Below are 11,130 nucleotides of genomic sequence, written 5' to 3'. Positions count from 1 at the left end.
CCGATTTTTTTTTTTTTTTTTTTTTTTTTTTCCATTTGTTCGTTTGGGATTTTGGTGGTGGTTTCCCCCCCCCCCCGTCCCCTGTAACATTTCACCCATGTTTGACTTCTTGTTTTTATCGTCCCGAAGAACGTCTGTGCTTACGGCACCCACCAAACCACCACGTGGCAATGTCACCCCCCACCCCCCACGGTGTCACACACCACCCCACCACCACCCCCAGCTCGGCCTGGCGGGGGGGGGGGGGGGGGACGACGGAGGTTGTGTCTAAACATGTCACCGCTTTGTTGCTGTAAACAGTGTACTACGTACACTTGATTTAAACTAGTGTTTTGTTTGCTATTAAGTCAAATAAAGGCCTTTATAAAGAAGATCAAACGCAGAGAAAAGATTTGGGGGGGGGGGAAGTGGGGGAGGGGAGCTGTTGGGGGCTAATGGGGAGGGAAGGAAACCCGTGGTGTGGCTGGGAGGGGCTTTTTTGGTGAGAAAAATCGTTATTCGGGTGCTGGAGGGCAGCGGGGGGGGGGGGGCGGGGGGGAGGCTATGGCATTTGGAACATCGTCCCCTCCTGCGACACCCCTGAGGCCGTGCCCCCAGCCCCATTTTGGAGGCTGGAGCCCCCCGTGCTGGGTTTCTCTGCTGGGGACGGGGGCACCGCAAACGCTGCGCTTCCCTGAGACCCCAGACCCCACAGCGAGGGGCTGGGGGCTCGGCCAGATGCCCCTCACAGCTGCCCGGCCCTATTGAAGCAGTGGGGGGGGGGGGGAAGCTGGCTCATCCCTGGGGAAGCGGCTGCTGCACCCCCAGGAGCAGGGACAACCCCCCCTCCTGCCCCATCTCGTGCTTTTGGGGGCCAGGTGGGGGGTGAGCGCCCATGAACGCCCCCGGGCCGCCGAGTTTGGGAAAACCGGAGGGAAAAGGAGCTGTGGCCGGCTCCTGCCTCGGCTTCTCCATCACCTGGGGCTCCCCTGGGGGGGCCACACACCTTCTAGTGACAGTTGGGGTGGCACCAGGCTTCTGCTCCTGGTTCCTGCCCCTCGCCCATGCTGCCAGCTCAGTCCTGAAGTGCCTGAAATCAGGAATTTCTTCCCCCTGGGGAGGAATTTCAGCCCATTGCTTCCCTGGGCGCCGAGGGGTCACAGCTCTGCCAGCAGGATGGCGTGTGGGGCTGAAGGGACCAGGGTTTGGGGCATCCAGCGGCCCCACAAGCCTCCCCCCCATCCCTTTCTATTTCCTGGAAATCTGAAGTCACTTCGGAGTGTTCCGGTGCTTTTTTCTGAGAGCGGGAATTGTTTCTACTCCTGGAGCATCCCCAAGCATTGGCGGCGCCAGGGATGCGGGCAGAGCGCGGCGGCGGGTACCACACGCTCGAGCATCTCCATGGGGCTGAGCTTTATTGGTGGAGCTGCTGGTTTCAGCCCGGTTGCTTCCCCCTTTCCCCACTCCACAACCACCCCAAAGTCCTTCGGGTCAAACCTGGGGGGCTCCTTCACCCCAAGGCCGGACCCCGACCTCACCTGGCTGCATCCACGTGCCAGCACAATCCAGCCCCCGCGGAGGCATCGCCCTCCGCAAGGATGGAGCTGAGGCAGGGGGGTGGCAGAGTCCCGAGCCCCTGGCTGTCCCCAAGGGTGGGGAAGGGACACGTCCCTTCCTGACGGTGCTGGGCTCGAGGGGCCACCGCCTGCCCTCACTGCTCCTCCTTCTCCTCCTCCTCCTCCTCCTTGGGGAGCTTCTTGCGGCTGAAGAAGCCCAGCTGGGGCAAGAGGGAGAGGATGGAGGGGGGCATGCGGACGGCAGGCAGAGCCCCCCCCCCGTCCCCCGCTGTTGTCCCCCTCCCCCAGAGCTGAGCCCAGCCCCACTCTCACCTTCCACAGGCAGAAGATGATCAGCGCCAGGAGGAGCAGCCCCCCCAGGATGCTGCCCACCAGGATCCAGAGGGAGATGGGCACCCGCTTCCCCTGGATGATTTCAAGCACCGTCTGCAGGGAAAAAAGAACCATAAAAGACGGGAGTCTCTGGGAAGCAAGCAGGGATGGGGGTGTCCCTACAATGGGGGAGGGGTCTGGGGGGGCTCCTACCTCCCTCCGATGTGCCCCCTCCTCCAGCACCAGCACGCTGCTCCCTGGGACCCCCCAGCCAGGCTGTGCTGACAACCTTCACGCTCCTGAATTTAGCCTGGGGAGGGGGAAAGGGGGGGCTTCAAGCCCTGTTCTGCCCCTGGCTGGAGCGGGGGCGGCGGGGGAGGGGATGTCACCCTTCCCCAGCGCCCCCTCCCCTCCTCACCCCACGGAAGAAGTCGTTGTGGATGGTGCGGAGGACGTGGATGGAGACCTCCCCGCCGCGATCCAGCCGCCCCAGCCGGCAGCTCAGCTCCTGGCACCAGGCATTGCCGCAGTCCTACGGGGGTAAAAACCATGGGGTGACACTGTGGGGACACCCCCCCCCCCCCCCCCCTCCCCCCCCCCCCCCTCCCCCCCCCCCCCCCCCCCCAAACCCCAGCTCGGGGGGTGTCACGGCGATGCTCACCAGCCTGTCCACGTGCAGGAGGTCCTCAGGGTGCACAGGGACCACCGTGTCCCGCTGCCGCGGCTCCTCGGGGGGGGTCTGCAGCACGCAGGTAGCCTGGGGGGGGGGAGAGGAGCTGGGTTCAGCACTGGGGGGGGCGCGCAGGGACCCCCCCAGAGCCCCCAGTGAGGGCGAGGGACTCACGTTGTCGGCCAGGACACGCGTGACGGAGAGGAAGGTGGCACGGCGGTAGCCCAGCGCTGGCAGGGCCATGCGGAGGGTGACGTTTCGGACGGGGGTAGCACCCAAAATTCTGCACCTGGGGGGAGAGCGGGGTGAGCCAGGACCACCACCCCCCCACCACCCCGCACCCCCCGCCAGGACCCCTGCCCCCCCCCGTATCTCCTCACCTTCACCGTGGTCTTGAATTCAGGGCCAGGGCCGTGGGGGAAGGTGCCGAGCGGGTGAACCTCATAGCGGTGCAGGTTGGCATCACTGCGGGATGAGAGGGGGGTCGGATCCTGCCCCACCTCCACCCTCCAGCCCCCTGAAGCCCCCCCCCAATCTTTGCCCCGCTCCCCCCAGTCCTACCTGGAGAGGAAGAGGTCGGGCTCGTAGAGGATGGGGACGGAAAGCTGGACCACATTGTCCTCTGGTGTCACCTCGGTGCTGTCACTGCAGGGGGGGGGAGGCGGCTGTGGGGAGCTCAGGAGGACCCCGAGACCCCTGCCACCCCTCTGCAGCCCCCCGTGGCGTGCAGCCCCCCGCCTCGCCCCTACCTGCTGGCCTGGAGGGCGACCTCGGCTTGGCTGAGGAGGAGGGAGCAGCTGAACTCCAGCTCCAGGGTGAAGGAGACCTGAGGGCAAGTGGGGCTGTCAGCGGTGGGGTGGGTGACCAGGAGGGTCCCAGGGGGGTCCCAGGGGGGTCCCAGGGGGGGTCCCACTCCCCTACCTTGGCCAGTGCACGGAAGACGGGGTAGCCAACGCTGCAGAGCCGGCGGTGACCAGCCAGCGCTGTGCACTCCAGCTTCACCGGGCTGGTGTCCTGGGGAGAGGGGGGACATCACCCACGGGAGGTGGGTGGCTCATGGGGGCCCACGGACCCCCACCTGGGATGGGTTAGGGGACTCACATGGGCCCCCGATGCCCCCCCCCCCCCCCCCCCCCCCGTGTCCCACCAGGGATGGGTTAGTGATAAGGGGGGGCTGGAGGGTCTACTCAAGCCTGGAGAGACCCCACTCTTTGTCCTGGGGATGGGCTGGTGGGTCGATACAGGGCTGGAAGGACCAGTATGGTTTGGGGGGGTCCGCACAGGTCTGGGGGGACCCCCCGATGGCGCCGTACCTGGAGCACGAGGCTGGAGAAGTGGAGGTTGCTGGAGAAGCGGAGGAGCAGGCTGGCGTTGTAGGCGTTCTCCTTCTTGTTCTCCAGCAGCACCTCGACCAGCACCTTCCTCCTGCCCTTGCGCAGGACGTGGGGGCTCTGCCTGCAGCACCGGGGGTGGGGGTGGGGGTGGGGTTACGGTCCTGGGGGCTCCCAGCACACAGCTCAGCTCTGGGGACACCCTGGCGACACCCCATACCTGGAGCCCGCGATGTTCATGGTGGCCCTGAGCACCAGGTCCGTGACACACTCGTCGTCCTCCCCACAGTCCTTGAAGAAGGGGATCTGGAAGGAGCCGGGTGTGATCCTGGTGCTGAGAGCACTGGGGGGGGGCCGGGGGTTGGAGCTGCCACCCCCCCTCCAGCACCCACCAGTTTCCGGATGGTGGTGGGGGACGTCTCATCCAGCACCGGCCCCGTGGCTTCAGCCATGGCCAACCTCACCGTGATGCTGAGGGGGCGCAGATAGTCTGTGGTGTCCTGGGGGGGGAGGGGTCCCCATCAGCCTCCAGCGCTGCTGGGGGGTGGGAAAAGCCCCCCCCGTGTCCCAGGGAGGGGTCCCACCGTGGCTCACCAGGACATGGAAGGGGAAGCGGAGGCAGCTCTGCCGCCCCAGAGAGAGCTCCAGGCGCCGCTGGAGCAGCCGCCGGGCGCCTGAGTCGAAGGCGGCGCGAGCACCCGCTGCCCGCTCCTCCAGGGACACGTTGTACCGGAGAGCTGGGGACGAGGACGGGGTGTCAGCACCCGGGCCACCCGCGGGGTGGGGGGGCGCCCAGGGAGGCTCCGGGGGTGGCATATGGGTGCTCCAGGGACATCCAGGGGACACCCCAGGGATGCTCCAGGTGTGGCATAGGGATGCTCCAAGGACATTTAGGGGACACACCAGGGACATCCAGGGGACACCCCAGGGATGCTCTAGGGATGCTCCAGGGACATCCAGGGGACACCCTAGGGATGCTCTAGGGATGCTCCAGGGACATCCAGGGGACACCCCAGAGATGCTCTAGGGATGCTCCAAGGACATTTAGGGGACACCCCAGGGATGCTCTAGAGATGCTCCATGGACATTCAAGGGACACCCCAGGGATGCTCCAGGGAAGCCCTGGAGATGCTCCAGGACCAGTACATGGCTTCTCCAGTGACACCCTGGAAACACCGCGGGGATGCTCTGGAGACACACCGGGATGCTGCAGGGCCACCCCAGGGTGCTCCAGGGCCAGGTGTCCCCCCGGTCCCCCAGCACTCACCGATGTCCCTGTCCCGCTGGCCCCGGGCTCGGGTCCCGGCGCGGAAGCAGACCCTGGCCCGGAGGCAGACAGCGCCGGTGCCGCTGCGCCGGCAGTTCTTCTGGATGACGTTGATGGCTGGTGGCTCCACCGTCAGCGACGTGTTGACCTGGACGATCTGGCAGGAACTGGAAGCAAGGGGACAGCGTCACACCCCTGGGGGACACACACATTGTGTCCCCTGAATCCCACCAGGATGCCCATGGCGACCGTGACACCCATCCCTGCCCCACCCCCAGGGTCTCCTCCTCATTGCAAAGGGAAACTGAGGCACGAGGGGGTCCAGAATCCCAAGAGCATCCCGCCAGGCGGGGCTGAGCCAAGTGGCACGCGGTGGCCCCGAGCTGTCCCCCTCCGCCTGTCCCCATCCCCAGGACTCACCGCAGCAGCACGGCCACCCCCTGCGCCCCCACGGCCAGGTCCACCAGCCCGTCCCCATCCAGGTCCAGCTGCCCGTCCACGCTGCGCCCGAAATAACTGAGGGTCGCCCCCAGCGCCGCCCCCTCGATGCGCTGCGGAGGCGAGAGCAGGGCGAGCGGTGGCTTCGCTGCTGTCTCGTATAAGGTTGTGCTCAACCCAACGGAGCTCCCCGGGTGGCAGCCAGCCCCCCAGCCCCCCCCAGTCCCATCTCACCTGCTTGTAATGGGGCAGGAGGGTGCCTGGGGCGCCGTGGTAGATGTAGATGGCCCCACGGTGCCCGTCCTCCAGCGGAGCCCCCACCACCACGTCATTGAAGCCATCGTGGTTGAGGTCTGGCACGGCGGCCAACGCGTAGCCGAACCGGGAGTCCTGCGGCTTCTTGTCGGTGTGCAGGGTGCCGGCGGGGGCCAGGAGCCGCTGGGGGGGCGCAGGGCAGCCCTCGGTACCCCACAGTGCTGGATGCCACCCCGTGTGCTCCCTACATGAGCCTCGGGAGGTGGGGGAGGGGAGCACAAGGGGGTCCCCTGGGCTGTGTCCCCCTCCTGGCCCCGCTGCATCTCCCAGACCCTGCTTTGTCCCCCCCACCCCAGCCACACCACCCCAATCCCACCCTGTGGTGTCCCCTGACCCACCGCATCCCACCCCAGCCCCCCGGTGCATCCCACACCCCCCAGCCCCTCACCTGCCCCACGCTGTAGAGGTACACCCGCCCCGTCTCCCTGTTCTGGGCACCCAGGTACATGGGAGCTGCCACCAGCAGCACGTCGGTGACGCCGTCACCGTCCACGTCCAGGGCGCACACCTCGCTGCCGAAGTAGGAGCCGATCTGTGGGTCACAGCAGAGCTGTGTGAGGCTGGGGGCTGCCGGCAGCCCCCTCCCATGGCCTCCCAGCCCCGCCCCCAGCAGGCCCTACCTGCTCCCCCATCAGTGCCTGGGCCACCGTCAGGGTGCCCGTGGTGGCCATCTGGAAGAGGATGACCTTGCCCTTGTGCTGGAAGCGAGGGGCTCCGGCCACATACAGGTGCTGCCCACCGGGCAGCCGCAGCGAGGAGACAGCATAACCTGGGGTGGGAGAGCCCGGGATCAATGGCAGGGAAAATCCCTCGTGCCAGCGCTGCCAGTCCTTGGTCACCCTGTGTCCCCAGGGCACTGAGCGTCCCTGTTGTGCCCTGCATCCCTGAGCAACACCCGTTTGCCCCTGCATCCCCAGGGCACTGAGCATCCCTGCTGTGCCCAGCATCCCCAGGGCACTGAGCATCCCCTGTTTGCCCTGCATCCCTGAGCATCCCTGGTTTGCCCAGCATCTCCAGAACACTGAGCATCCCCAGGGTACCAAGCATCCCCAGTTTGTCCAGCATCCCTGGGGTGCTGAGCAGCCCAGGGCACTGAGCATCTCTAGGTACCGAGCATCCCTCAGTTGCCAATGATATTCCATTTGCCACACATCTCCAGGACATGGAGCATCCCCAGTTTGTCCTAAATCACCAGGACACAGAGCATCCCTGTTCATCCCAAATCTCCAGGACATGGAGCACACCCAGTTCATCCCAAATCTCCAGGACACGGGGCATCCCTGGTTGACCCTCTATCTCCAGGACACGGAGCATCCCCAGTTTGTCCTAAATCTCCAGGACATAGAGCATCCCTGGTTCATCCCAAATCTCCAGGACACAGAGCATGCCCAGTTCATCCCAAATCTCCGGGACACGGAGCATCCCTGGTTCACCACATATCTCCAGGACATGGGGCATCCCAGTTCCTCCCAAATCTCCAGGACATCCCTCCGTACCCAAATAAGCCGCGTGATTCTTCAGCTCCAGCGGGAATTCCTTCTCCAGGGCCTGCCGGGGCGGGATGATGCGGCCGCGCCGGCTCTCCTCCAGCACAGCCCCATCCCAGTCGTAGGCTCCCACCGTGCCGAAGAGGATCCCGTCCTGGCGCGGAACGGATCGGGATGGGAGCTCGGCGGGAGGCACGCGTCACCCCGCCTCGAGGACACCGCGTGCCTGGCGGTGCCTCATTGTCCCCAACCCCCCCCAGAACGTCACCAGCCCAGCCCGGGACACCACCCCTCCACGGGCTGAGGATTATTTTCCACTTCTGCAAAGCCCCCCCCTCCCCCCCCGGGGCCGCATCCTGCCCATCCCGCAGCCTCACCTCCAGGAGGTGGATGGAGAAGCCGATCTGGGACATCTCCAGCTGGAAGGAGCTCTCGTTGTAGCCGTGGGTGCCTGGGGAGGGGGAAGCAGATGGGATCCCTCCAGATGTGGCTCCAGCTGTTTTCCCTGCGGCCCTTCCCGGGGTCCAGCCCCGGACCCAGCCCCACGGCACCTTCCAGGCTGAAGATGCGGTCACCCAACGCGTCCACGATGTCGTTGAGGGCGGCCTCGTCGCTGACGTTGAAGAAATACTTCTCGTCCGGGTCACTGGCGATGTACTTGATCTCGCGGATGAAATCCTCGGGGTCCTGCTGCCGACGGAGGTAGTGCCCCAGCACCTGGGGAGAGGGGGCCCCAGCATCGTCTGAGGGTCAGATCCTGCCCCCAGCACAGCCGGGATGGTTCCCCAGCCCGGCACGGCACAGAGCAGGGAATGGGGAAAGTGAGGCACGGGTGGCGGGGCGCTCACCGCAATGGCGTAGCGAGTGACGTTGCGCTTCTCGCACTCTGCCAGCGCCTCGGGCAGCTCCTCACCATCGTGGGACTCGCCGTCCGTCACCACGATCATCAGCCGGGTGGCATCTGCCCGCCCGCCCCCGCTCGGGGCTGAAGGCTTCCGTGCTGCCAGAGGGGCGGCGTGAGGCTGATCCCAGTCCTGATCCTGATCCCAATCCCAACCCTGACCCGGATCCTGATCCCAATCCCAACCCTGATCCTGACCCTGACCCCAATCCCAACCGTGATCAGATCCTGATCCCAAAACTGATCCCAACCCCAATCCCGACCCTGACTCTGCTCCCAATCCCAACCCCAATCTTGATCTTGACCCTGACCTTCACTTCAATCCCAATCCCAACCCCCAACCCTGATCCCAATCTTGACCCTGATCCTGCTCCCAATCCCAACCCTGATCCTGACCCTGATCCCAGTTCCAACCTGACCCTGATCCTAATCCAAAACCTGATCCCAAACCCAACCCAACCCTGACCCTGCTCCCAATCCCAACCCCGATCCCGCTCCCAATCCCAACCCCAATCTTGATCTTGACCCTGATCCTCACCTCAATCCCGACCCTGATCCTGATCACAGTCCTTGACCCTGACCCCAATCCCAAACTTGACCCCGCTCCTAATCCCAACGCTGATCCTGATCCCAGTTCCGATCCTGACCCTGATCCTGATCCTAATCCCAAACCCAATCCCGACCCCTGACCCTGCTCCCAATCCCAATCTTGATCTTGACCCTGATCCTCACCTCAATCCCAACCCCAGCCCTGATCCCAACCTTGACCCTGACCCCATCCTGACCCTGCTCCTGCTCCCGATCCTGATCCCGCTCCCAACACCGCTCCCCCCTCCCGATCCTGATCCCACTCCTGATCCTGATCCCGCTCCCGATCCTGATCCCGCTCCGCTCCTGATCCCGCTCCCAACCCCGCTCCCGCTCCCAACCCTTACACAAATCTTGACCTTGACCCTGATCCTCACCCCAACCTTGATCCCAGTCTTGACCCTGACCTTGATCCCAACCCCAATCCAGATCTCCACCATCGTCCCAACCCCAAGCCTGACCCAATCCAATCCCAACCCCGCTCTCGGCCCCCTCCCCATCCCAACCCCTGCCCTTGACCCGCCCTTGACCCCGCACGCACCATGCCCGGTGGATGGCGAAGGCCGTGCGCGTCTCCCTCCCCTCCTGCCGGCTGATGTTCTTGGCCGCCTCCACCACCTCCTGCGCCGTCCGGTACCGGCCCAGGTCCCACTCGTGCACAGCCCGCTCCCCGTACTGCAGCACCCCCACCTGCCGCGGGCCGGGGGTCAGCCCCCTCCCCACCACCGCCCCCGGCTGGCGTCACCCTGGGGGGGCACCGCGGGCAGGAGGGCATCACCCTGGGGACAGCAGCATCACCCCAGGGATGATGGCATTGTCCTGGGGGGCACCCCGGGGAGGATGGCATCACCCTGGGGACAAGGGGGGTCACCCCGGGGATGGTGGCATCACCCTTGGGGACAAGTGGGAGCAGCCCAGGGATGATGGCATTGTCCTGGGGGGCACCCCGGGGAGGATGGCATCACCCTGGGGACAAGGGGGGGGTACCCCAGGGATGATGGCATCATCCAGGGGGGCACCCCGGGCAGGAGGTCATCGCCTTGGGGACAAGGGGGGTCACCCCGGGGATGGTGGCATCACCCCAGGGGTGGCATTGCCACGGGGACACCACCATCAGCCTGGGGACAATGGCAGGGCCCTGCAGATGGCATCACCCCATGACCTTGCCCTGGGCACGGCGTCACCCTGGGGACCCCAGCGCCACCCTGGGGACACACACACCCCCCCCCCCCGGTGGTCCCACCTCACCTGGATCTGCCCCGGCCCGATGAAGAACTTGCTGAGGACGTTGCTGAGGAAGTTCTGCACCTCGGACCAGGGGTAGATGCTGTTGGAGCCGTCCAGGACGATGACGATGTCCATGTAGGTGGAGCAGCCTGCAGGGGGGACACGGCTGGCACCGGCGCGGCACTGGTGTGGCACCAGCATGGCACTGGTGAGGCGCCAGCATGGCACTGGTGTGGCACCAGCATCACATTGGCATGGAACCAACGTGGAACCAGTGTGGCACCAGCACGGCACCGGTGTTGCACCAGCACGGCACCAGCATGGCACTGGTGAGGCGCCAGCATGGCACTGGTGTGGCACCAGCATGGCACTGGTGTGGCACCAGCATCACATTGGCATGGAACCAACATGGAACCAGCGTGGCACCAGCACGGCACCGGTGTTGCACCAGCACCGGCACCAGCATGGCACTGGTGTGGCACCAGCATGGCACTGGTGAGGCGCCAGCATCACATTGGCATGGAACCAACATGGAACCAGCATGGCACCAGCACAGCACCGGTGTTGCACCAGCACGGCACCAGCATGGCACTGGTGTGGCACCAGCATGGCACTGGTGAGGCGCCAGCATGGCACTGGTGTGGCACCAGCATCACATTGGCATGGAACCAACGTGGAACCAGTGTGGCACCAGCACGGCACCGGTGTTGCACCAGCATGGCACCAGCATGGCACTGGTGAGGCGCCAGCATGGCACTGGTGTGGCACCAGCATGGCACTGGTGTGGCACCAGCATCACATTGGCATGGAACCAACATGGAACCAGCGTGGCACCAGCACGGCACCGGTGTTGCACCAGCACGGCACCAGCATGGCACTGGTGAGGCGCCAGCATGGCACTGGTGTGGCACCAGCATGGCACTGGTGTGGCACCAGCATCACATTGGCATGGAACCAACATGGAACCAGCGTGGCACCAGCACGGCACCGGTGTTGCACCAGCACGGCACCAGCATGGCACTGGTGTGGCACCAGCAT

General features: G+C 65.5%; 2 protein-coding genes across 2 annotated transcripts in view; both read right to left on the bottom strand.

Annotated features, from left to right (window-relative positions):
* Window positions 1–1,379: 1,379 nt before the first annotated feature.
* Window positions 1,380–10,329, bottom strand: ITGA10 (integrin subunit alpha 10). Its single transcript, XM_056322191.1, is given in 28 exon segments — window positions 1,380–1,756; window positions 1,869–1,982; window positions 2,082–2,135; window positions 2,137–2,178; window positions 2,287–2,400; window positions 2,530–2,625; window positions 2,713–2,805; window positions 2,807–2,827; window positions 2,919–3,003; window positions 3,100–3,183; window positions 3,288–3,364; window positions 3,460–3,552; window positions 3,852–3,993; window positions 4,090–4,175; window positions 4,262–4,369; window positions 4,464–4,606; window positions 5,137–5,303; window positions 5,557–5,687; window positions 5,809–6,012; window positions 6,278–6,421; window positions 6,510–6,658; window positions 7,386–7,530; window positions 7,754–7,827; window positions 7,928–8,093; window positions 8,225–8,359; window positions 8,361–8,376; window positions 9,407–9,555; window positions 10,114–10,329. Coding segments are annotated over 28 exon segments (3,078 nt in total). The 5' UTR covers window positions 10,294–10,329; the 3' UTR covers window positions 1,380–1,690.
* Window positions 10,330–10,887: 558 nt separating this feature from the next.
* Window positions 10,888–11,130, bottom strand: part of LOC130141594 (toll-like receptor 2) — a 3,060-nt gene continuing 2,817 nt past the window's right edge. Inside the window, exon 3 of the mRNA XM_056322620.1 lies at window positions 10,888–10,991. Within this exon, the coding sequence (XP_056178595.1) occupies window positions 10,888–10,991 (104 nt within the window). The remainder of the gene's footprint in view (window positions 10,992–11,130) is intronic.

Source organism: Falco biarmicus, chromosome 19, assembly GCF_023638135.1.
Source record: "Falco biarmicus isolate bFalBia1 chromosome 19, bFalBia1.pri, whole genome shotgun sequence".
Classification (NCBI taxonomy): Eukaryota; Metazoa; Chordata; class Aves; order Falconiformes; family Falconidae; genus Falco; species Falco biarmicus.
Note: the sequence above shows the minus strand (reverse complement) of the source record. Positions and strands in the feature narration are given on the sequence as shown.